This window comes from Pongo pygmaeus, chromosome 5 (assembly GCF_028885625.2).
Source record: "Pongo pygmaeus isolate AG05252 chromosome 5, NHGRI_mPonPyg2-v2.0_pri, whole genome shotgun sequence".
Classification (NCBI taxonomy): Eukaryota; Metazoa; Chordata; class Mammalia; order Primates; family Hominidae; genus Pongo; species Pongo pygmaeus.
Window position 1 is genome coordinate 166,005,057 of NC_072378.2, and position 25,437 is coordinate 166,030,493.

Here is a 25,437-nt window from a genome sequence, read left to right on the forward strand (position 1 = left end):
CTTAAACTTATTTTTATCATTTAATTGCATTCTAAATTGTATACATTCAAAATAATTTTAATATCTATTTTGTAAAATGTTAATATCTATTTCATAAAATATTCATAAAATGCAATTAATTCCTCATGAAATGCATATTCTTCCTCACAAGTAATAATAAAAAGATGAAGAACAAACAGGCAGTGACCACCACGTGCCAGGCCCTGTGATCTTGGGTGATGTGGGTGAATATGTTGAATTCTCGCAACAAAACTCAGAGGGAGCATCAGCATCTTCCAAGTTGACAGACAGGCAGCCAGGCTGCAGCAGCTGAAATAATGAAGGTCACAGAAAAGCACCCATAAGGAAGGACATCACACAGACACCTGCCTGATCGTTCCTTTGCAGACTGCAGCAATGCCAGCTCCGTCTCCAGTTCATTTCTGAGTCTACAATGTGAGGATAAACAATAGGGAAATATTAGATCCCATTCTATCTTTTTCCTTTTGTCTGTGTTACACCACAAATCTCTTATAGTTGAGAAATTAAAATAGATCCGCTTACTTTCTAACACAACAGATACTCTGAAGATATTTATTAAATGACAGCCTAAATCAGTCAAGTTAAACAAACAAAATAATACTTTCTTACCAAGATTGCATAAGCCTTTAAAGAGTTAATTTAAAATAAATGACTTCCTGTAGAATTTATTGGTATTTTTTTGCTAAGAAGGAAGAAGGCAAAAAAAAATTAAAAATAAATTTTAAAAAAGTAGCATTTTACACTCAAAGGCAAACAACATGTCAAGGGCTATGGGAAGACTTTCCTGATGCTGAAATACACTGCATCATTCCTGTGTATTATTATTCTGTGCAACAGATACAATTTACAAATTTCACTATGTTTGAATTAAAAATAAAATACAAGAGGCCGGGTGTGGTGGCTCATGCCTGTAATCCCAGCACTTTGGGAGGCCAAGGCAGGTGGATCACGAGGTCAGGAGATCGAGACCATCCTGGCTAACATGGTGAAACCCCGTCTCCACTTAAAATACAAAAAATTAGCTGGGTGTGGTGGTGGGTGCCTATAGTCCCAGCTACTTGGGAGGCTGAGGCAGGAGAATGGCGTGAATCCGGGAGGCAGAGGTTGCAGTGAGCCGAGATCGTGCCACTGCACTCCAGCCTGGGAGACAGAGCCAGACTCCATCTCTAAAAAAAGAAACAACAACAACAAAAAACAAACAGAAAATAAATAAGTAAATAATACAATAAACTTTTAAAAAGAGAAAAAAACCTCTTTGTTTCTTCTGCTTGGTTCAGAGTAATCTACATCAACTATCTTATCTTTTATAGATTTAAAGAGAAAACAAAAAGGAGTCTAACAGGTATTACATATTTTGAGGACAACACTGTGATTTGATTTAAAACATCAACATGCAAATAATCTAATGCCAAATGTCTACAAAGGGCCTAACAGTTTAAGATTTTTACACATATTAGTTCTTTTCATCACAGATTAAGAGAGAAATAGGGTGGTTATTATGACCCTCAATTTTAAAAAAACTGGAGCCAGGCATGGTGACTCATGCCTGTAATCCCAGCACTTTGAAGGGCCAAAGCAGGTGGATCACTTGAACCTAGGAGTCGGAGACCAGCTTGGGCAACATGGTGAAACCCCAGCTCTACTTAAAAAAATACAAAAATTAGTCAAGTGTGGTGCCTGTGGTCTCAGCTACCTGGGAGGCTGAAGTAGGAGGACCCCTTGCACCTGAGAGGTTGAAACTGCAGTGATCATGCCACTACACTCCAACCTGGGCAACAGAGAAAGACCCTGTCTCAAAGAAAAAAAATTTAAGAAACTGGGGATTCAATGGATTAATAATAATGATGAAAGTCTTTTCAATATATATAGTAAGAAAGTTTTATTTCCAGAAAATTTTTATATATTATAGTTTTAAATATTACTTAGGTATTTGTTCTATTGCTTTGTTTTTCTTCAGGGACTTTAATTATACGTGAATTGGACATTATTTGCTTCTGTTCTATTTCATCTACTTTTTCTGACTTTTTATTTCTGTATCTCATTTACATTCTTTTAAATATTTTTCTACTTTTTCCCAATGCCTCTTACTATATTTTCTTTCAAAACTATTCTTCCTTGGGTATTTCAGAATTTAGTCTTGACCTATGACATAATTTTGACTTTTTCAACTACTTTCTTCCTCGGTTTTTATCTTGTTTTATTTCTTCTTTGTTGTTGTTGATTTCTCTCCTTAGTTTTTAAATTTATGACTCAAGATCGTTGTCATGTCCTGAAATGCTCTTTGGGAACATGTAATTTAGCCTGGAGTGCTGTGCTACAGTTTTCTTCTTGTTCAACTTTATTATTATTATTCCTTGGTAAGGCAGGGACTTTCATCAGGTAAATCATTTGGATTCTCTTTTTCTGTTCTTTTCTCATAGTAGTTTGTATGGACAAAGATTGTTTACACCTCTGCGTTTTTGCAGGCTGGACTAGTGATTTGGAGTAGTATGTGAGATTGCTAATTCAAATGGATACTTTTCCATCAGTGTAGCAATTTATGCTATTTTATTATTGATTTATTGTTTTTTTTGGTGTTGTTTTGATTTCCTTCTATAGTCCTGGATACCTTGCTTGTTTAGAGGAGAAAAGGACAGTATGTGGAAGGCTTGTGTGCATCTTGATTTTCCTTTTTTTAATGGGTTTCTAAATTTTCCTTTCTTGCCCCCTTTTGCCTTCACTGGACATTTCTAAAGGATGCTGCTCCCTTTCCTTTAACCCCCTTCTCACACGTATTATTACCATTTCAAAGTTGTTTTCTCACTTCTACTCTCTCCCAAGTAACCCCACCCCACCCTACCACACCCCCACCACCACACCCCTGCCATCATAGTCAATGCTGCCATCAGCCCAGCAGTACAGCTGTGTGGCTTTCTCACTTACGTGGATTCTCTCTCTGGAAGTGGTTTTAGAACAATTTTAGGCCTCCTTCTATCTCCACTGTTCTCTCTTCCATGAACTTTTCCCAAAACCTCACTTGCTCTCACAAACAAAGCTTTGCAGCAGGAACATGGAAACTGGTTCACTGCCACTGAATGTTTTCTTTTCTATTTTCAGTCATTTTTAAACTTTGGATGCATTTGCAATGAATTCAGGTTTTTTTGTTGTTTTTTGTTTTGTTTTTGCCTTGGCATTCATTTTGAACAGAAGTTTAATTTTCTCACTCCAGAAGCAGGGCTCAGTCACCATTCCTTGACACAGTTTCTCATGCTTCTCCTCCTCCCAGTGCCTCAAAATGGTCAGTTCAGCTATCTGCCTTAAACAACCACCTCCCAGTGATCACCCACTATGAGACAGCTAAATACAACCTACTTTCCTCAACCCACTGACCCCCACACCCTGTATGGGCCATGAGAATATGCTGCAGTGACCCAGAAAGCACTCTGCATCACAGTGCGACCCCACAGAACTCATGTCTTCTTGCCCTAAACCCACTGATCAGAATTCCCCATGGAAAACCTGCTTGGGTCCCACTCTAGACCCAAACAAAAGACTTGGTCCATCGGTCCTCACTCTCTCTCTTGCTCCCCTACCTGCTGGTGGAGCGAGTGTGTTTCAGGCAGCTCCCCACTTCCTACTATCCCTGAGAGGTATGCTGCCCTCTTTTCTCTGGGATCTGTAAGTAACAAATCTGCTATTTAAAGTGCTTTGTTCTGTGGCCTTCTCTGTACCTCACCTGATGGACACACTTGAATGTCACCTTTTACCAGCCAGGGCTCTCCTAGAGACTGGCTATCTTGGTAGGAATAAACTAGATACACACCAGACAACAGCCGTGAGGGTGTGGGGAAAAGCAAGAGAGATCAGATTGTTAATATGTCTGTATAGAAAGAAGTAGACATAAGAGACTCCATTTTGTTCTGTATTAAGAAAAATTCTTCCGCCTTGAGATGCTGTTAATCTGTGACCTTACCCCCAACCCCGTGCTCTCTGAAATATGTGCTGTGTCAAACTCAGGGTTAAATGGATTAAGGGTTGTGCAAGATGTGCTTTGTTAAACAAATGCTTGAAGGCAGCATGCTCCTTAAGAGTCATCACCACTCCCTAATCTCAAGTACCCAGGGACACAAAAACTGCGGAAGGCCGCAGGGACCTCTGCCTAGGAAAGCCAGGTATTGTCCAAGGTTTCTCCCCATGTGATAGTCTGAAATATGGCCTCGTGGGAAGGGAAAGACCTGACCGTCCCCCAGCCCGACACCCGTAAAGGGTCTGTGCTGAGGAGGATTAGTATAAGAGGAAGGCATGCCTCTTGCAGTTGAGACAAGACGAAGGCATCTGTCTCCTGCCCGTCCCTGGTCAATGGAATGTCTCCGTATAAAACCCGATTGTACGTTCCATCTACTGAGATAAGGAAAAACTGCCTTAGGGCTGGAGGTGAGACATGCGGGCGGCAATACTGCTTAACAAAGCATTGAGATGTTTATGTCTATGCATATCTAAAGCACAGCACTTGATTCTTTACCTTGTCTATGATGCAAAGACCTTTGTTCACGTGTTTGTCTGCTGACCCTCTCCCCACTATTGTCTTGTGACCATGACACATCGCCCTCTCTGAGAAACACCGTAATAAATACTAAGGGAACTCAGAAGCCAGTGGGATCCTCCATATGCTGAACGCTGGTCCCCTGGGTCCCCTTATTTCTTTCTCTATACTTTGTCTCTGTGTCTTTTCCTTTTCCAAGTCTCTCGTTCCACCCAACGAGAAACACCCACAGCTGTGAAGGGGCGACCCACCCCCTTCATGAGGGCTTCTGCCAGTGTAGTCAGGTTTCTTGTGAAAGGAATATCTGGTCACCGGTCAGACACTTGGGCATTAAGCCTGAAGGCCAGGATGAAGACACATCCCATGAAGGGTACCCTGAGAACATCCTCCACCAGCCCCCGAAGCCCCATCAGGGGAGGGCTAGAGTTCATAGCCACCCTTGGAAGAGAGACCTCAAGACCAAATTGGAGGCCAGGTGTGGTAGCTCATGCTTGTAATCCCAGCACTTTGGGCGGCCGAGATGGGTGGATCACTTGAGGTCAGGAGTTCGAGACCAGACTGGCCAACATGGTGAAACCCTGTCTCTACTAAAAATACAAAAATTAGCTGGGTGTGGTGGTGCACACCTGTAATCCCAGCTATTCGGGAGGCTTGAACCCAGGAGATGGAAGTTGCAATGAACTGAGATCACCCCACTGCACTCCAGCCTGTGCGACAGAGCAAGTCTCCATTAAAAAAAAAAAAAAAAAAGAACAAATTGGAGCAACAAATACAACAGTTTTCTGTCTTCTAGTTACACTAGAAGGCAAATTTTGTTTTTTGGTTTTGTTTCTTGTTTTGTGCTCTTGAAGATATTTTGGATGTTGTGGATTTCCTTTAATCTTTTTTCAAATCATACAAACAGTATGCCCTACCCAATTGTGATTTGACTCTGGAAAATGATACAGAGAGGTTATATTAGAAGAGCTTTGTAAGTTAAAAAAACAATAAGGGCATTCATATAAGGTGTCTTAGATCTGCAGCCCTCTCACCTATCAGTCAGTCTTCAGGGGACCACCAAAAAAGACAGGAGATTCCTTCAGAAACCTGCCCAAACTCCCCCCATGGACACACCATACTTAGCAGAATGTCTTAGTCACATAGGTGATGGCCTGTAGAAGTAGCCAGATAACAGGCATGATATTAGCAAAAGTAGCATGTTTTCAGCAACGCAGAAATCAGTGTAACCGCAGGCTTGTCACATCAGTTTCAGACCTTGTTACGGAAGAATCTAAACATAGATCAGGTCAATCCCTCATGCCTCACCTATCATTCTGCTCCAGGGCTGCTTTTGTGGCTCTCACAAGCATCCTCAGCTCTTCCCTGGCGAGATCCATGTCTGCCGTCTTCACCGGCCTCTGCCCCAGCGCCTTGAGTTGAGCCAGAAGAGCCTAGGCAGGACCAGGCACATGAGGTGAGACAAGCACACAGGGAGGGCAGGAGGACTCCCTTTCTTATTTGTCATTAATGCGTTTTCAAGGTGCCCTGGGTTAACATATACATTCTAGTTAAAATAGGTAAATTGGGAGGATTTAAGGGAGGGAGGGCCGTTGGGGGTGGGATGGCCCATCAGGGAAGTTCCCGGTAAAATACCTTTTTCAGTATGTTAAAAGTTTATTTTTCTAAGAAATGGAAAGATGGTAGGGAATTTCCCTGTTGGCCCATGTTGGGGGAACGACATAGTGGATAAAGTCCTGGAGGCACATTGTCAGTGGCACCGCAATCGTTTCCTCTACGTGAATGAGAAGCCATGTGAATGTGCTTACCATCCGCAGATGTAAAGCAGTGCTGTGCTCAAATGGGGAGCAACAGAGATCTCTGCTTCTTAGGGGATGGGCTGCCAGGGTTACAGACACAGAAAGAGGCATCCAGGGCCCTGCTGGCCTGGGAATTTTTTCATGCTCACATTTGACCGAGATAGGGATGTATGCCACTTTTTGACTCAATCTCAAAATGTAAGGAACAAGGTAAATTCCCCACTGGAGGCTTTGCTCATTCTTGTAAAGACAAAGGCTGCTTCTGTGTTATGAAAAGGCTCAGCACAAAGAAAATGGTACTTACATCTTATTTTACATGAAGAAGCAAACTAGAACTGATCTCCTTGCGATGCTGTGATCGTTTGCTCATATACAAAAGAAGCAACTATCTTTCCTAATTTATGAAGTAAAATTAATCTTTAAAGTGTATTGAATTCAAAATACCAAAGTTATCTTAGCTACAGTGTTAGATTTTCTTAGGTTTTATAAGTGATAAAGTTATTCCTGAAGTATATTTTCTTATTTGACCAATCACATGTTTAACCCAACCCTGGAAGGGAACACCTGGAACGCTGTTACCCATTAAACAAAGAGATCATGGGGTTTGAGTCAGCTTACAGCACACTAGCCATCACAACGCATTCTCAGTGATTTTGCCAGGATAATGGCTGGACAGTGGTTTTTGGAAATTACTGGCAGAGAACCATTTATATTCCCAATTTATACATAGATAGTTATGTCGTTTGTTTGGGAGTATAAATAATGCTATGCCAATCGAAAGGAAAGTTCTTTATCAATAATGTTATTAAGGCAGTATAAAACTCATCTATAACAAAGAACATATCAGCTATTCTAAATTATGGGGCACACATGGGGGTTCTTGGATTCAGAGAGGTTTCCACTGCTCATGAAATACGAAGCTATGGATAAGCAGGGTCTATTCAGGCTCTTTTTGATCGATCGTCACCTCATACTGTGCTGCAGGCTGGGACTCCAGGAGCATTGCCATGTAGAGTTCATATTCATCCTGTACGGAAACAAACAAAAAGTCCACTGGCCATGTATGAGGAGGCCACAGTGCAGGCGTTTCATGTGTATAAATAATATGGAAGTCAAGAATGTTCATTTAGATCATTTCAGAAAAATATAAAATGCTCCTACAATGCATTAAACGGTATACGTGCTCACATTGATAAAATCACACCATCTTTGAAGCATATTTGAGCATTAAGTATTGATTACCTCAGAATATCATAAAATACCATACAATAAAATATAAAATATTGATCACTTCAGAATGTCATAAAACACCTTGACACAAATACAACAAATTATCTCCTGCCATGCAGAAGCTCTGTGGATTCGAGTCCTACTGGCCTGCCAGGATGAGTTTCCCAGTGACGAGGCCTCGCTGGAGAACAGGCCTTCGCGTCTCCACTGTTAGGCATTCCTTGTCATTAGGGAAATTAAAGAATAGCATGATCTTTAAGCAACATAATCTCAACTTAGGTTCCATATGAAGGTCATTGTCCTCCTTTTTTTTTTTTTTTTTTTTTTTGCGCAACCTCTGCCTCCCAGTTCAAGCGATTCTCCTGCTTCAGCCTCTGAGAAGCTGGGATTATAGGCATGTGCCACCATGCCCAGCTAAATTTTGTATTTTAGAAGAGACGTTTTAGAAGAGATGATTTTTGTATTTTTAGAAGAGATACTGGCCAGGCTGGTCTTGAACTCCTGACCTAAAGAGATCTGTCTGCTTCAGCCTCTCAAAGTGCTAGGATTACAGACATGAGCCACAGCACCCAAAAATCACTTTCATCATGAAATTACAACAAACCTATAATTCCATAAGGATTCATATAACATTACACATGTAATGTTAAATTATTAAATCATTAGAATTATAATTATGTACAATTTATAAAAGGTTATGCATAATTAGGAAGCTTTAGTGGGAAAATATGGGTTTGAGGAATGAGCTAACTGGATGTTGATTCCACATGGCCCCTTACAATTTACGTGCCTGCAGGCAGTTGACCTCGAGGCTCTGTGAGTGATGGTCCCTGTCTGTAGAAGGGGGCCTGTGATACCTAGCAGAATTTCAGTGAGGCTTGAGATCATTCATGTACACAGAACCTCATGCAAGCTTCTCAACTGTTATGCTGCAGATGTATGTTTCTTACCTTAACTTTTTTCAAGAGATCACCAAATATCAAAGAACTGTTACAAATATCTTCAAAGATTTTTCCAAAGACGTGCAGTCTGTTGAAATGCTGAGGGCTGCACGTGCAAATTTTCTGGAGCTCCTGGAGGAAAAACAGAGTCAGCCCACTTCAGGGTGGCTTCATTTTTCTTCCAGAACCGAATTTCTCAGGAGTCAGGGAGGACACAGCTGCCATCACCCTGGCGAGTGGGCGGGGCAGCACAGGGGGCCAGTCTCGGGTGTTCTGATCCCTCCCACTAGTTGCTGAGCTTCTTTGTTTTCCTGGTCGCCCAAGATTCGGGATTTTTTTAAAAAATATTTTCTTCTTTATTGACTCCCTTGCTCCCCGTGCTCAAGCGTTCACTCTCCGCCTCCACAGTCCCCCAAGGCCCTTTCTCTCTTCCAACCCCAAGGCCTGGCTGCTTCCTGGGGGCCTGCTATTTTCTTCCCTTTCGTGCATCGTCCCCATTTGGAGATGATGCCTCCAGTCAGCTGTTCTCCTCTGAGTTGGCAGCCCACCGTAGATCTTCCCCTCACACCAGCACTTTCTGTACACACGTGCTGCCTGAGCATACCTCAGGGCGTGACAGTGCCCATCAGCTCTCCCTCCGCCCTCACCGTTCTTCCACCGTCAGCCAGGCAAGCCCTCTCTCAGACCCCTCTGCTGACCTACGAACATCTGATTTACTGTTGCAGCCACATGGCCTCCAATGAGTCCGCGATGGGCCTCCCCCAGCTGACCAGTTCCCAGAAGGCGCCTTCCTTCATTTCACCCAAACTGTCCCCATTGAAGGTGCTAATGCTCTCGGCACCTGGTACAGTGCTGCATTCTACCTGGACGTATCAGGGAAGCCTCAGAGGACGAGCCTCAGCTCACCGTCGTGGCTGTCCCTGACCCGGAGCACTGCACCCACAGCGCTGCACCAAGAGCACTGCACGGAGAACACTGCACGGAGAGCACTGCACGGAGAGCACTGCACGGAGAGCACTGCGCCAAGAGCGCTGCACCGCGAGGTCTGCACCGAGAACACTGCCCCGAGAGCTTTGCCCCGGAGCTCTGCCCTGAGAGCACTGCACCGAGAGCACTGCCCTGAGAGCTCTTCCCTGAGACCACCGCAGGGCCGCCCTCCTCACCTGCTGCAGCTTTCTCTCGTGGCCCGCGGCCGCCTTGCTCCCAGTGAAGTCATTCTTCAGGAGGTCTTGCCTGGCGAGCACTTCCTTCTGGAAACGCAGGAACATCCTGTACCTGTCTGCGCTGGTGACTCCGGCCAGGCAGGAGCTGACATAGTGGTGCCAGTCCCTGGTGCCTCTGGACCCGGCCTCCTGGTACCGCAGCACCTTCAAGTCGGGCAGCCGGAGTTCTTCCCTCCTGCGCCATCCAGGAGGGCCCCGTCCAGGAGGGCCTCCTTTCTTTTCTTCCTTCCCCTCTCTGAGAGCCTCCACTGGAAGGAAATCCTCCTCTGAAGTGTGGGAAAGAGAGGCCTGGGGGTTCAGGTACCTGAACAGCGGGGTGTCCTGGGCCTCACTGGGGACCAGGGCCGTGTGGATGGTGAAGTGGGCCAGGGCCTCCTTCATCCTCGCCACCTTCCCTGAGGGCGGCTCTCCCACCTCAGAGGCGCGCTCCCCCTTGGGCCGGTGGGCATTGGGCCAGTGCTGTAAGATCCTCTCGGGAGGCCGGTAGAGCTTGTTGGGGTTCAGGTGTCCAGAGATGTAGAGGTAGACGTCCTCCCGGTGGTCTTTCTGAAGCCGGTTCAGAAGTTTCTTCAGATTACACAGGGTCTTCACACCTGGCATCTCGCAGTACTTCCACTTCAGGTACACTAGTCAGAAAAGAAAAGGGGGATCTTAGGAATCGCTCTTAGTTCCACAGTAAGTCAGCTGGTGCACTGGCTGAGAGGCGTAGCCCCTGCCCAAAAGAGGGTCTACAGAGAAACAGACGAACAGAGTACATGGGCCCAGCCCTTAAAAGTCAAAGACACCCGTGCCTGGTCTAGTGTGCTGCTGCAGATGAGAGACGCCCAGGCCCCCAGGATGTGCAAGCCAACCCCAAAGCTCAGGACCCTCGAAGCCAATAAGAAAAAGACAGAATATCTTGATTTAGCAGAGTATCTCTTACAATATTAGCAAAGGCTCTGAAAGAAAAGTGTACAATCTTAATTATAATTCTTAATGATGATGCTTAAAGATGTCATCTTTAATGTATTTCACATGCCGGGGAATTCAGAAAGGGTTTGGGGGGTATTGTCACTTAATGCTAAAATGTCTCAGCAGTCCCTGACTAAACTCCTCAATGACCAGTGGCACACTCACCCCTTCCTGCACCATCACCACAGAGCCAACCCCTAGGGCTGCTGAACCGCAGTTGCCTCCTCTGCAACATCAGAATCATCATCTCAATCAAAATTGTTGATTGACACCCAGATGGAACCACTTTTGGCAAAGAGGCACATGGCTTAGCAGAGACATTCCATAAATTCTTCCCATTTTCGCTGCAGGTCTATAGTACAGGTAACATGTTACTGAACACTTCAGATAGAACAAGAGCAGCCCAGATTTGCCCCCTTCATTTGCTGTTTTCTAACCTAAGAAGGAGAGTTTCTTTCTGGGACACTGTACACTGTGATGGCCAAAGGGCAGCAGGCCCATCCATACCCTCCTCAGAGAAACTTCCTCTGTCCATTGAGAAGCAAACCATCCTTCCCTGAGTCAACCGAGGCGGCCGAATACTGGAGCCAATACTTTCAGCAGATGGTTGCTAGAGAATCGCCGGTGTTGATCAGCTTAGTCCTTCAGAGCAACCGCTTAAGAAATGATTAACAGAACAAATTCTCCAAGACAACAATCACTGTAATTCATTAAAGGCATGAACACTTAAAGCTCTAAAAGGCACCTTGTACCAACTCTATGGAAGATGGAAGAAGGAGGCGACTTCATTGCTGTTGTGTTATCCTTTATTTTATTTCCAAGAAGAATTTGAAGCCACCAGCAAGTCAACCGACACAATCATTTTCCCACTTCCAATGCTTTTTCTTTTGATTGTATTAAGAGCTGCTCCAGACAGAAGTGGAAACTTCTGTCTGCCATGTTCTTGTAATATATGCCATGAATCCCCATCGTGGCAATAAATATTTTAATCATTTTCCTATCTGAAAACCTTGTGTGTGTGTGTGTGTGTGTGTGTGTGTGTGTGTGTGTGTATCCTGCGTCTCTGCCTGAGAGAGAAAACAAACAAAAAAAAATGAAAGTTTTAAGAATTTATTGGAAATTATGACTCTTTTACAAATGATTTGAAAACAAATTTGCTGTCAGTAAAACCAAACCAAGTTCTGAATGTGTATTGAATAGGAACACGTAGTAATAGGCCTTAGGCTACAGTTGGATTAATACATATTGCCAAAATTTAGTATTAAACATTTTTAAACAGAGGTTTTTTATTTGTTTGTTTCTCTGGAAATGTATCCATCCCACCCACCCCACCCCGCTCCGCCCCACCGACCCCAGAATAGGACAATAGGTCTTTAATGTCAAAATTATTACAACTCAGGCTGGGTGCAGTGACTCACGCCTGTAATCCCAGCACTTTGGGAGGACGAGGCGGATGGATCACTTGTGATCAGGAGTTCGAGACCAGCCTGGCCAACCTGGCGAAACCTTGTCTCTACAAAAAATACAGAAATTAGACAGGCATGGTGGCAGGTGCCTGTAATTGCAAATACTCAGAGGCTGAGGCACCAAAATCGCTTGAACCCAGGAGGTGGAGGTTGCAGTGAGTCGAGATAGCGCCATTGCACTCCAGCCTGGACGACAGAGTGAGACTCTGCCTCATAAAAAAAAAATTTTTTTTTTAATCACTGTCCCATGTTGTCTGATCTCTGGGAAACTGAGAATCCCATGGAAATTCTCCTAGGTCTGGTTCTAGAACATTCATATTCCCTCTGCGTTTCTGCCCTCTGCCTTCTCTGCCCCTACCCTAAAGTCAGTGCACATCCTAAGAAATGTATTCCTGGAAAGACTTCCAAGAACACAGCAGCAGGCCCCGACCCACAGGCTCTCTGCTGGAGGAGAGCGGGAGCCTCGGGACAGGCCTGGCCAATAGGGGTCTGTCCTCGAGTCCTGGGCTCCCCTCAGAGAACTTGTTGCAGAACTCACAAAGAGTGTCCATCACTCCCCTGTGTCCATCCTACCAGCCGGAGAATCTTTTCAGACTCCACTGAGGTTGCAATCTGGCCTTTCCTGAACCCATGGATAAACATCTGTTGTCTGCCCCATGCTGCACTGTGTGCTTCAGGGGTGGGATGAATATGAGCCCCCAGGAACCTGGAAATCCCACAGGGAGTGAGATGCAGACCCAGGGCTAGAGGGGACCTGAGCCCAAGGGAGAAGCACATGCCTCACGTGGACTCTGTCTCAGGGTGAAATGTGGAAGCAGAATGGTGGGACTCAGAGCTGGCCACCCTGACGCCAGGTCAGGGCAAGGGGACTTTACCGGCTTAATTCAGGTGATGGGCCTTAAAATAAAGTGATTAGTCTGGATGATCAGGGCTCTAATCTAATCACATGAGCCCCTAAAAGCAGAGGAGTTTCTCTGGCAGGAGTCAGAAGGGAGAGGTGGAAGAAAGGGGGTCAGGGAGGTTGCAAGGAAAGGAAGCTTCCAGGCTCAGTCGATCCCAGGTGGAAGCCACAGGCCAGATGGAAAGAGACTTCTTAGGGCCAGGGCGTCTGCTGACAACCGGCAATTCCCCCACCACAAGCGACAGGGTCAGGCCAACAAGTCCACTGGGCCTGGAAGGGGTTCTTCCCCAGATCCCCTAGAAAGCAGCAGAACTGACCTTACCCTTAAGTCCAGCCTGGTGACAGCCTGAAGCTCTTTGTATACAAAGAAGAGAAAAGACAACTCCCCAAGGACTGAAAGACCCCTTTTTAAAATGACTCCCACTGTCTATTCCACAGCCGGTGTGCGGCATGCGGATTCAATCCCCACAACAGCCCAGGAGGTAGGCGCTGTCCCATCCTCCTTTACAGGAGGGGAAACTGAGGGTCAGGTGGTTAGGTGGTCAGCTGCCTCCAAGACCACGCTCTCAACCTGCCCACTCACCTGTCCATGAAGAGCACTAAATGCATTCTGACATCACACAATAAAATTTATTTTAAATCATTTTCTTGTTGAGACTGCTTTGCTCAGTCTAACAAGTTTTCTCTCTGCCCAAATTTCGTCTGAATCAGTCGGTAGTCCTGTTTCAGTCCCAGCGCATGGTGGGTGGTGGGAAAAGCGAAGGCTTCGAAGTCAAAAGACCTGGGCTTACCTCCCCACAGACTCCCATTCGTAAAATCACATTAATAGCCCGAGGCTTCGGGGCCACGGCGACAAAATAAAGGACTTGTAACTTGATGAATGTGGACGCGCTGAGCTTTGTGGTCATTCATAGGAGCGCGGAAAGGCAGCATGCCAGGGAATGCTCTGAAGTGCGGCTTTTTAAAATCACACTCTGAACAGCCTGCAACCGGCCGCCCGTCCCTCCTCCTCCTCCTGCTCTTCAGGCTTCCAGGGACTCCAACACCCTGCGCGTCCGTCCGCGCAGGTCCACACTCGCTGGATCCCACGCCCACATGGCGCTCACCCCCCACCTCTGTGCTTTGCGTGCTGGTTTCAGATTCCCTGAGGAGGCAGCACAACCCCAATCCAGTCCTCAGCCCTAGTGACCCTGGAGCCGGGGTGCAGCCACCAGAAAAAGATTTGCACGTTTCAAATCAGTCTTCAGAAGCCCATCCCTCCACAACTGAACATCAAGCAAATCTCACAAGCCAGCAAGGGCCGCTCCAGGCCACTTACATTCAGGCTCCCGCTCCTCCGCCATCGCTTCCTTCCCTCCAGCTGCCTGGGCTGGGCTGTCGCCGTGGAAACCACAAACATTCTAGGCCCTCCTCGGCTTCCTTCACTGCAGAGCAACCCGGCACAGCCCCTGCTGTGGAGCCTCCCTCCAACCCCTCCCCTCTTCTGTGCCTCCGACCTTCTGGAACAGGGAGTATTGGTGTTTGCTTGCTTGTTTTACTTTTTAAAGCGAAACACTTTTCGTGATCTGAAACATATCAAAGTATCCTCGCATTCCCTAATTCCTCTCCAAAGCCCAGGGGGCAAAAGATAACTGGTCTTCAGGCATCTGCTATAGAAATGTGCAGATTGCACAGTGTGTAACCCACCCAACGGTACCTGGAGATCCAGCACAGAGTAGGTGCCAGTCACGAAGTGATCATTTAGTCACTTTTTATTATTATCTATGTATTTTCTAGTGGGGAATTGAGATCCTGTGGGGTAATTTGCCCAAGGTCAGTTAGCAGAGAGTGGAATTTACAGATGTGTAAGTGCACATCTGCATGACTGCGAAGTCCATCCTCTCTCCTCAGGCGGTCCCATGTGTCAAGGGAGCGAAAAGCTAAAACCTCTATCTTTGAAAACTGTATTCTGTTTGTATGTCTTGCGGCCAGAAAGAGAGTACTGGAAGGGCGATTCTACTGGTTCTTAGAAGTAACTTTGACACCAACCCTCACTACTTACAGCTCTGAAATGAGAAAGACAGTGATGTAGGCATTACTGGTTGTGAGGATGGAATTACACGGTACTGTGAATGAGGTGGGCACACAGTGTTTTTTGTTTGTTTCTGTTGATGCCGCCTATTAGTTCAAACTGCACCATTTTGTAATCCCAGCCCCATTTTGCAGACCCTAGTCAAAGTGAAATATTCCACGGGGGTCTGACCACGGGAAATATCCTGCCCAACCAGCTGACTTTCTTGTTATGCCCTGCCTGGCAAAGCCCCAGCTGAAGGAGCATCCTCATCATATCCTCTGCTGGGCAGAGATCCAAGGAACATTCTATCACATTCCCCCCAAAACAGGAACATTCTATCACATCCCCCCAAAAACAGGACCAAAGCATCTTGCCATGGAACATCTTATCAACATCTTCTTGGGAAGCAGGTTATACCCCCTGGCTTCTCCCCCCCAGGCCTATAATTGTCCCAGCCTGTAAGCGGCGGTCAGCACTGGCATTAACCTGGTCCCCCATCTCTGCAGGTCTTAGGCTGGACATAGAACCTCAATCGCTGGAGAGGTGCCAATTCTCTCTCTTTCTTTAACCCTCGCCTTCCCTTCCAAACATAACACTGGACAGATACTTGAAACGTGAACATTCTGGAAACCAAGAAGCTGCCAGGACCCTCACCTGCTCAGGTGGCTTCATCACCAGGTGCATTGGAATTCCACCTGTGAAAAGGTCACCGGAGTGTTTACTGCTTGTCTCTCTGGAATGTGCATGGTAGTTAGGCATCTTAACTATGACAGAAAGGTCGACATGAAGATGCCCAAGCTGCATAAGGATGTCTAGGTATGGGCACTAGAGAGGAAATGCTGCATGCCCCTCGCCTGCCGTTCGTTAGGAAGTAGGCTCACATGGGCACCGGAGAGGAAACACTGTGTGCCCCTCACCTGCAGCTCTTTATGAAATAGGCTCACATGGGCAGCAGTCCAGGTTTTTAGATAACCAACAATTAGAGATGAAGAAATGAGCTTCTGTGCTCAGAATCCCTTAGTAAACTAGTTACTCTCATAAGTTCTAAAATAGTCCATCGCTTCACACTGCGCAGTCAGGCAGAGAGGTGACAATAGGTGTTCTCCACTTTTCTTTCACAGATGGGCAGGAGGGACAAAGGGCCCCTCTGCAGGCCTTGGGAGGGACAGTGAGGAGGGGTGCATCCCACCGCAAGAGCTGCTCAGCTCTGGGGTTCAGCCTGTGCTACCCTCACTCCTGCTCCTTAGCACAGGCATTACATGGAATTGCAGAGTATTGGTTTTGATCAAAAGAAAATAATTTGTTTTCAGGGCCTCAGTTTCTCCCAAGTCATCCCTTATGGCAGAACACAAATGCAGTTAAATTAATTCATCCACCCCTTACTTATATGCTATCCAGATCAGAAAGTCAATAATCAAATCAATATCAGACCTTAAAAGCCCACTTGTGGCTCTCCTATTGCTAAATATTTCATCAAAGCATTTGAGGCAGAAACATACTAATGACAACATTATCAGCGTAATGAATTGATGTACCAGAAACACACTGAATCTTCCTTGAGGCCAGACTTCTATGTAGAAATGGCCAAGAACTACTCAGCAGACAAATTGCGTCTGCACATATTTCCGAGACTATGGCTGCTGTTTTGCTTATCCACTCTAGATAGCGCTTGAACACATCCTAACACACTTGGCCACTGAAGGCAACCCAAGGGTGAGGCCGTTCTACCATCCAACTAATCCATGCATCCACCCGTCCTTTCATCCTATCCCTTATTCCAGAAAAAAAAATTAAAAATTAAAAATCTTTGTCTACTATTGTTTCCTTGCTAGGACTGCAGAAATGCACAATGAATTCCCTACTTTAAAAATGCTTGGTGGAGAGGAGACCACTGGGGAGTAAAATGCAATGTGATATGAGCAGCAGTGGAGATGGGCGTGGACCGGGAGAGGAAGGAGTGAAGGATTCTCATCTCTTGGGCTGCAGAGGCAGCCCAAGAAAGAAAGACCACCTGTTCCAGGTGTGCAGGATGGGCAAGCGGGAGTTCCTTGTCAATCATGGAGGAGGGTAGGGAAGCATCGGTCAGAAGAACTGATGGGTTCCAAAAGGGAAGAGGTCACAAATAAGTGATTCCAGTTACTGCTTTTCAGCTATTAGAATCTGCTGTGCAAAAATGAACCGACTTGCAATAACTTAAAACATCTTTGTGCTTCCTAAGCTCTGGAGAAATTGAATGATGCTTTTAAGAAATTTTAGATAGAATGCAAAGCAAATGTTGGCCTGGCAGGAGGATGCAGGGTTGGGGGTGGGATGAGAATTCTTGGATGGGGCAGGGGCAGAGTCAGGAGGGAGTTGCAGTTTGGTCCTGAAGATGGCTGAAGAGTCATCAAGAGTCACTGAAAAATGTTTTACAGAGTGGGGTATCATCACTTCTTTCTAGAGAGATGACTGTTGCTATACTTCATAGAGAATGAAGGGAACAGGGCTAAGAGCCAAGAATGACATCTCCAGTTCTAGGCATGTAAGCAATGGTGGCTGGCAGTGACACTCCAAATTATTCACCCTCCTCTTGATGTGTCAGGGAAAAGCCTCTCACCCATCCAAGGCCAAAGTGCTTTGCCCTGGGCTCTCTTGCCCTCTTGCTTTTTCAAGGGCCCCGGTTCGTTGGTCTGTTTTTCCATCTGTCTCTCTTTTCCTCTCCTCTCCTCTCCTCTCCTCTCTCTCACTCTCGCCATCTCTCTCTTCCATCATTCATCTTTGCTTTTCTATAGGAACATTTCTATTAGAAAACTAACATGCTCATTTTTCTCATCTCAAAAACACATATAAACAAGACCTTTGCATTACTCTACACCTCTCTAAGGCAGGTATTCCACACAACAGATCCAGGTCAGAGTCTGTCACAAGGAAGCTCTTGGCCGGCCTGCCAAGGAGGAGGAAACACGAAGCTCTCGCTCCACCTGCATTCTCTGTGAGGGAGCCTCCTGCCGCACTGTTATCTGTGGCACAGGTGGGCTATTTCCACTTATCCCAAAGCTTCTCCTGTGGAACCTGGATTTTGCCCTAAAGGTAATTTTCTGCAATATAGCTTCATTTTTGAGTGGTATTTGAGGGCAAAATAACTATAAGACTCTGGAAGTTTGAAAAACCGATGAAGAAATGGTGCAGTCAGAACACACCTCTTGAAGGGCTCCCTAACATCCCTTCCCCACCCCCACCTCCCCAGCAAGTCCCTTTCCTCCTTTGGAAAGTAAAAAAAACTTCATTCAATGACATTTGTGCATAAAAACTGCATTTCTTTATCTTCAAACTGTTGTTTATCACTTATCTACACCTGTTTCCAAAAGCTCCATTATTTTTTCAACTGCGAAAATGATTTGGGCATCTTGGGTCAAGACAGGAGACATCACCATTCCCCCATTAAGTGAGAGGTATGTGGGTCATGAAAATCCCCCCAGCACATCCCATACCCTCTGGTCACTCTCTTCAGAGACCACCCATCTGACCAGCTGCTTATACGACTTCCCACAGACAGCCCGTGTAGACAAGAAAATTCACTCACACCATCTCTCCGTCCTCTCTCTTCCACCACGACAGCGGGCCACTCCCACTTCCTCCACCTTGCTTTTTTCTCTTGGAAATCATTCCGTACCAGTGCATAAAGAGCCCCTGACTTTTTACGTGGCTGGGCAGTGTTCCATTGTATGGCTGTACTGTGATTTATTCCATCCACAGACCACTGATGGACATATAGACTCTTTCCATTCTTCTGCTATTAAATCCCACTGCTGGTCCTCCAGTCACTTCCTGTGTGTGTGAATCTGTAGGTAAACACAGAACTTGGGCACCTGGGGTGGAGTCGCCGAGTTTGTGCCTATGGGATGTTGAGAAAGAGCATCAAATTGTTCTCAGAAGGGTTATTACAGTTTGCTCAATCCCAGCAGTAATGAGAGTGCCTGCTTCTCCACCTCTTCATTACCAGATGGCATTTTCAAACACAATGTCACCACACTGTCTGATCTTTGCCAATACAAGGTTGCCAACCAGATGTCAAGAGAGAAGGAAAATCTACAATGAAACTGTGAAGGAAAAAAAAAAACCCTAAGGAGTTATGAAAGTACATCGTAAGTGCAGTGGTGAGTCTTAAACTATTTTACATAAGATGATCACGGAAGGCCTCTGTTTGTTTCTTGTGGCTGCTATTATAAATAACCATAGACTTAGCAGCTTGAAAGAAACATCAATCTACTTTCTCACATTGCTGGAAGTCCAAAGTCTGAAATGGCTCTCACTGGCTAAAATCCAGGTGTGGGCATTGGGCAGGGCTGCTTCCTCCTGGAGGCTACTGGGGAGAGTCCCCTTCCTTGCCTTTTTCAGCGTCTAGAGGCCACCTGGTTCCTGGCTCCTGGGCCCTTCCTCCATCTGCAAAGCTGGCGAGGCTGGGAGAGTCTTTCTCACATCCCAGACACCCTCCTGCCTCTCTGTTCTCTCTTTTTTTTTTTTTTTGCAATGGAGTCTCACTCTGTCGCCCAGGCTGGAGTACAGTGGCACCATCTTGGCTTGCTGCAACCTCTGCCTCCCAGGTTCAAGCGGTTCTCCCGCCTCAGGCTCCCAAGTAGCTGGGATTACAGGCACCCACCAGCATACCTGGCTAATTTTTGTATTTTTAATAGAGACAGAGTTTCGCCATGTTGGCCAGGCTGGTCTCGAACTCCTGACCTTGGGGGATCCACCCACCTCAGCCTCCCAAATTGCTGGGATTACAGGCGTGAACCACTGTACTTGGCCTGTTCTCTATAAAAGGAGCCCTGTGATGGCACTGCTCCGGCCCAGATAGTGCAGGCTCGTCTTCCTGTTTTAAGCCCAGCTGATCAGCAGCCCTGATCCCCCCTGCAGCCCCATATCTTCTCTGTCCAGTGACCTCACATCTTCACCAGTTCTGGGGATTAGAGTGTGGCGCTCTTTGGCTGCAGCCTTCCAGAGGAGGTGACGAAGGGCCAGAGGAAGAGAATTCTTGGCATGAAGCTAGAGAATGTGATGCAGACCTGACCCCCCCCTTTTCCAAAACTCGCGTGTGGCCTGACACTGGAGGTAGAGCATTGGCTAGGGATGGGGGAGATTTCAAATTGTTGTCTGTTTTTTGTTGTTTGCGTTTCATTGGTCTGATTTGTTTATGATTAGAGAGATTTGAGGGATCCCATGTTGAGGGAATGGGGCCAGTGGAGTGAAAAATGTTGAAAGTCTGGGAAACAGGCAACATTTGATTTCATGACTTGGTATGTGTCTAAAAGGTGTGTGGGCTGGGTGCGTTGGCTTACACCTGTAATCCCAGTATTTTGGGGGACCAAGGCAGGCGGCTCACTTGAACTCAGGAGTTCAAAACCAGTCTGGGCAACATGGCAAAACCCCTACCAAAAGTACAAAAAAATTAGCCAGGTGTGGTGGTGTGTGCTTGTGGTTCCCAACTGCTTGGGAGGCTAAGGCAGGAAGATTGCTTGAGCCTGGGAGGTGGAGGTTCTGGTGAGCCAAGATCACACCACTTCACTCCAGCCTGGGTGACAGAGCAAGACCTTGTCTCAATAAATAAATAAATAAATATATACATACATACATATATACATACATAAATACATACATATGCAAGTAAATTTAAAACTAAAGAAATAGATAAAAGATGTGTGTGATCTGCTCCAAGGGAATCTTGTCATAGACAAGGGGAAAAGAAATTCACTGTTGCTGGGGAAGGCAAAAGCAAACCAGAAGTGGAATAGTCCAGTTCCCCAGATATGTTCCAGTCATCCCAACGTTAATGTAGTTCTTAGAAAAGCACACCTAAAAGCGAGGCCCATGTGGCTCCCAGGGGATGATGTCGAGGCACTGCACGTGGGGCACACGGCCCTCTCCAGCCTGGCTTTGCAGAAACCAGAGGCCCTAATATTATGCCCTTTGAATTTCCCCAGGGAGTGGAATTGACCGAGTGCAAACGCAGGGTGACCTCTGCGAGCTCGCAGTGCAAACGCAGGAACCCCAGCATGGTCTGGCTGCAGAGTCTGTCTGATTTTCCAATCGAACCCGCATCTGTGGGGAAACAAGACGTGATTCCTACCAACTGTTTTTCAAAATATTTGGAATTGCTGATTATTTACTGTTTCTGGTCCTTGTTTCATATTGCTGATATTTTCATTGGTAACAAACGGTTGCTCACATTTCTAAAAGTGAAATAATGGGAGGCCTATTAGTTCCTGAACACAAGGACTAGAAAGGAATGAATGACGCCTCCCCGGGAGCTGTCCGCTCCTTCCCACTTCCACAAGCGTTTCCAGTGAGGCTGAGGGTTGTTCCCTGCCCTTGAGAGCGGAGACCTTCCCCTTCCAGGGTAGATGGGTGGCCAAGGCTTGTCGAAAATTTCCCCCAGGTATTTTCCCAGCTGTACAGCAGACAGAAGGATTTTCTGTGTGTAGAACCCAGGGTGGGGGAACATCGCTACTTTAATATAAAAATAAAGCCAGAAGTTGTCCAAATAAGAACAAACATGGTTGACTTTTTAAATTCGTAAGGTTACGAAATGTGAGCTGTCAGGGGGGAGACCTGAAGTCCTGGTTACTGGCCACCCTCTGGGCTGGCCGGGGAGGAATGGCCTCTGGCAGACTTTGGGCCCTTCCTTGATTGCTCTGTGCCCTTTGCTCCCTTCTCAATGCAGCACCACAACCCAGAGTAGCCTCCACTGACCGCCCTGCACTGCGCTGAGAAGAGTGCCACTCACACCTGGAGGGTTCTGTCAGTTCCTTCCTTCTAGCATTCCCTACGATTATCTACACAAGCCTCCTCCCCACCCCCCCCACCCCCCCCCACCACCCCCCCCCCCCCCCGCCGCCAGAGGCACAGAACTGATTGGAAGCATGCCTGGAGACAGCTAACCTTTATTCTCTCCACCCTCTTTTCCCCTAAATACAATGGCACCGACATTGGGTGTTTTTGGGGAGGGGGCGGCACAGGATAATTTAAAGCCATTGTAATTTTCGCTTTGTCCACTCTGGGCTTCCCTTATCATTCCCGAATCCTAGAGGGGTTTATGACACAGGCAGAAAGCAGGCATTTGGAATGATTCTCCTTTCTTGTTCTTGGTGTTTGTTTTGGAAACCGATTGACATTGACTGTATTGAAAGATTTACTCTGAGGGAAAAGGAGACACAGCGGCCTTTGAGAAGGGGAGGAGGGGAGGGGAGTCCAGCCCGGAAAGAGGACACCAGCGTGGACGGTGGACGGGGACTCCTGCCCCAGCGATGGTGCTGCGCTGGCCTGCCCTCCACGGGGGATCTGTCATCAGGACCCAGGCCAGGAGCAGCTTCTCAGGAACGCAGAGAGGCCTTCCTTGAACGCTTGGAACAAACCTGAGAGTCTCCTTGGACATCCTTGGAGATGAGTGGGATAAGAATTCCCACCACCTAGCAAAAACGGAGTCATCAGACCTGAGATCTGAAAATGAATTGAACATTGTTCCTCCACCTGGACTGTAGAGTATGGCAGATGCCCAGCACAAGCCCCATGTACTCTTCTTCCAAATAAGAGCGGCAGAGTGAGCGACCGTATGCCTGCCACCTAGGTGACAAAATTAATACTCCGACTTCTTTGTCTGTCTCTCCATCCACATTTTGTGCTGAAATCTTTGAGTTGGTAGTAAAGTTATGAGTCTTTACCCCTAGATAATTCAGCACTCAGCAGGTCTACTAAAGTAAAGACATTCTCTTTCAAAACCACAGACCATGGCTACTGAAGAAACCAAGTCATGACTTCTGTCTGCAGACACCTAGCAAATATTCAGTTCCCACTTTCCACAAAATTTCTTCTATAGCTGTGTTTTCAAATAAGAATCCATATATTTGGTTATTACCCCCTTTATTTATTTTTATTTTTTTAAATTATACTTTAAGTTCTGGGATACATGTGCAGAACATGCAGGTTTGTTACATAGCTATACATGTGCCATGAGGGTTTGCTGCACCCATCAACTCATCATCTAGGTTTCAAGCCCTGCATGCATTAGGTATTTGTTCTAAGTCTCTCCCTCCCCTTGCCCCCAACCCCCCGACAGGCCCCGGTGTGTGATGTTCCCCTCCCTGTGTCCATGTGTTCTCCTTGTTCAACTCCCACTGATGATTGAGAACATGCAGTGTTTGGTTTTCTGTTCCTGTGTTAGTTTGCTGAGAACGATAGTTTCCAGCTTCAACCATGTCCCTGCAAAGGACATGACTTTATTCGTTTTTACGGCTGTGTAGTATTCCACAGTGTATATGTGCCACATTTTCTTTATCCAGTCTACCCCCCTTTTAACAACTTTCTTTATATACATACAATCCAGCCATCTACAGTGCATGATGTACTGGTTTTCATGATAGTCACAGAGTCCTGCTCTTTTCACCGGAAACAGTCACACTTAAAAAAAAATTATATTGACATTTTTAAAAGACCAGGCTGGTTGTCTTATACCCTGTCTACTTTTGGGATTTGTCTGATTATTTCGTTCTGTGCTGTGGTTGAAATTATATTGGTTGATTCTAAATCAATAAAATGGAAGTTTGGTCTGAGGTTCAATTGGTTATAATCAGGTTGGCTAGTTCGCTAACACTTCACAGGTGATTATCTGTGATTCCCACTGTTGAGGCAGGAGAATGGGGTCTGGAGGCAGCGAACATAAGGCCAGTTCACCCTTGTTAACTGTGGCAGGAAATATCCTTTCCATAGGGTGTACACCACATAAATGGCTTTGTAACTGTAATTCATCCTCTTCATTTATATAAGGTGTACACCAGGAAACCAGTGGAAACCTCTAGAAAGTATTTAAACCCAAAACAATTCTGTAATGGGGCTCCTGAGCCCCTGTGCTCAGGCCCACTCCCACCCTGTGAAATGTCCTATCATTTTCAATAAATCTCTGCTTTTGTTGTCTCATTCTTTCCTTGCTTTATTTGTGTGTTCTGATCAATTCTTTGTTCAAGAAGGCAAGAACCTGGACACCCTGCACTGGTAACACTATCCGTGATGCAAAATTAGATCAGCTCACTCCTGAGGGGGTAGGCGGCCACCACATCCTGTTACAGGAACCATAAGCTTTCCCCTTTGCAATTAGCAGGGAGGCTGCAGGGTGACACATGACTCATGAAACTCCCCAGTTCCCTGAGCACCTGCCACCTCCATTCATGCTCCTTGCCTGAATCCTTAAGTCAAGGGAGTTTGTAAATGTCCATTTCTTCCATATTGATGACTATCATTTCTTCCATATTGTTGAGATGTCATAATGTCATTCTGAAAAACAGCTTTCCCTCATCAATCTGGTATGTAATCTCCTGAATTGGGAAATATTTTATTCTATAATTACTGCTTGTGAAGTAAGGAATTGGTGTAGTAGTCACCTCTAAAACCACCTAATGAATGTATTCCTTCTTTTTATTTTGAACATTATTATAGACATGGATTTTCTTTTTTTAATGTAATATAAACAATCACAGTCATTCTTCGTCTTCATACTTTTATTGAGAATGTATTCAACATACCATAAAATTCACCCTTTTAAAAGTGTACAATTTGTGGTTTCTGATCTATTCACAGAGATTTGTAGCCATCACCACTATCTAATTTTAGGACATTCTCATCACCCCAGAAAAAAAACCCCTCCACATGCACAATCACCCCCAGCCCCAGCCCTGGGAACCATTCATCTACTTTTGGGTCTCTATGAATTTGCCTATTCTGGACATTTTACATAAATGTGGCCTTTTGTGACTGGCGTCTTTCACGGAACATTCATCCATGTCGTGGCATGTATCCATTATTCAGTTTTTTATAAATCGTGTTCTATTGTATGGCTAGGCCACTTTTGAGTGTCCATTTACTCAGCTGATGGTCACTTAGATTCTTTCCATTTTTTACATGAGTAATGCTGTATGAACATTCTTGCAGAGGTTTTGGTGTGGACGTGTGAACATATGTTTTTATTTATCTTGGGTATGTACCCAGGAGTAGAATAGCTGGGTTATGTGGAAACTCGATTTTTAACATTTTAGGGAAAGGTTAAAAACTTTTCCAAAGTGACTGCATCATTTTGCAACCCCACGATGTATAAGGATTGTAATTACTTCACATCCTCACCAAATTTCTTATTGTCTATCTTGTTTATTTCAGCCATCCCAGTGGGTGTGAAGTGGTATGTCACTGTGGTTTTGATTTGCATTTTTCCAATAACTAATGATGTTGAACACCTTTTCATGAGTTTACTGGCCATTTATGTATCTTCTTTGGAGAAAGTTCTATTCAAACCCTTTGTCAATTTTTTAAT

At 45.6% G+C, this 25,437-nt stretch overlaps 1 protein-coding gene across 4 annotated transcripts in view; it reads right to left on the reverse strand.

Annotated features, from left to right (window-relative positions):
• The window catches only part of C5H6orf118 (chromosome 5 C6orf118 homolog), a 29,084-nt gene extending 14,646 nt beyond the window's left edge, over positions 1-14,438 (reverse strand). For 2 of the 4 annotated variants that reach the window (XM_054490518.2, XM_054490519.2), the window contains exons 1-6: positions 14,370-14,438; positions 9,674-10,359; positions 8,520-8,642; positions 7,307-7,366; positions 5,849-5,973; positions 370-428 (exon numbers count right to left, since the gene is read on the reverse strand). In XM_054490518.2, coding sequence (XP_054346493.2) covers positions 370-428; positions 5,849-5,973; positions 7,307-7,366; positions 8,520-8,642; positions 9,674-10,359; positions 14,370-14,394 — 1,078 coding nt within the window. In that variant the 5' untranslated portion in view covers positions 14,395-14,438. Of the gene's footprint in view, positions 1-369; positions 429-5,848; positions 5,974-7,306; positions 7,367-8,519; positions 8,643-9,673; positions 10,360-13,373; positions 13,650-14,369 lie in introns of those variants that run through there. The other 2 variants (XM_054490517.2, XM_054490520.2) reach the window with 2 other exon arrangements.
• Between the last annotated feature and the right edge of the window lie 10,999 nt (positions 14,439-25,437).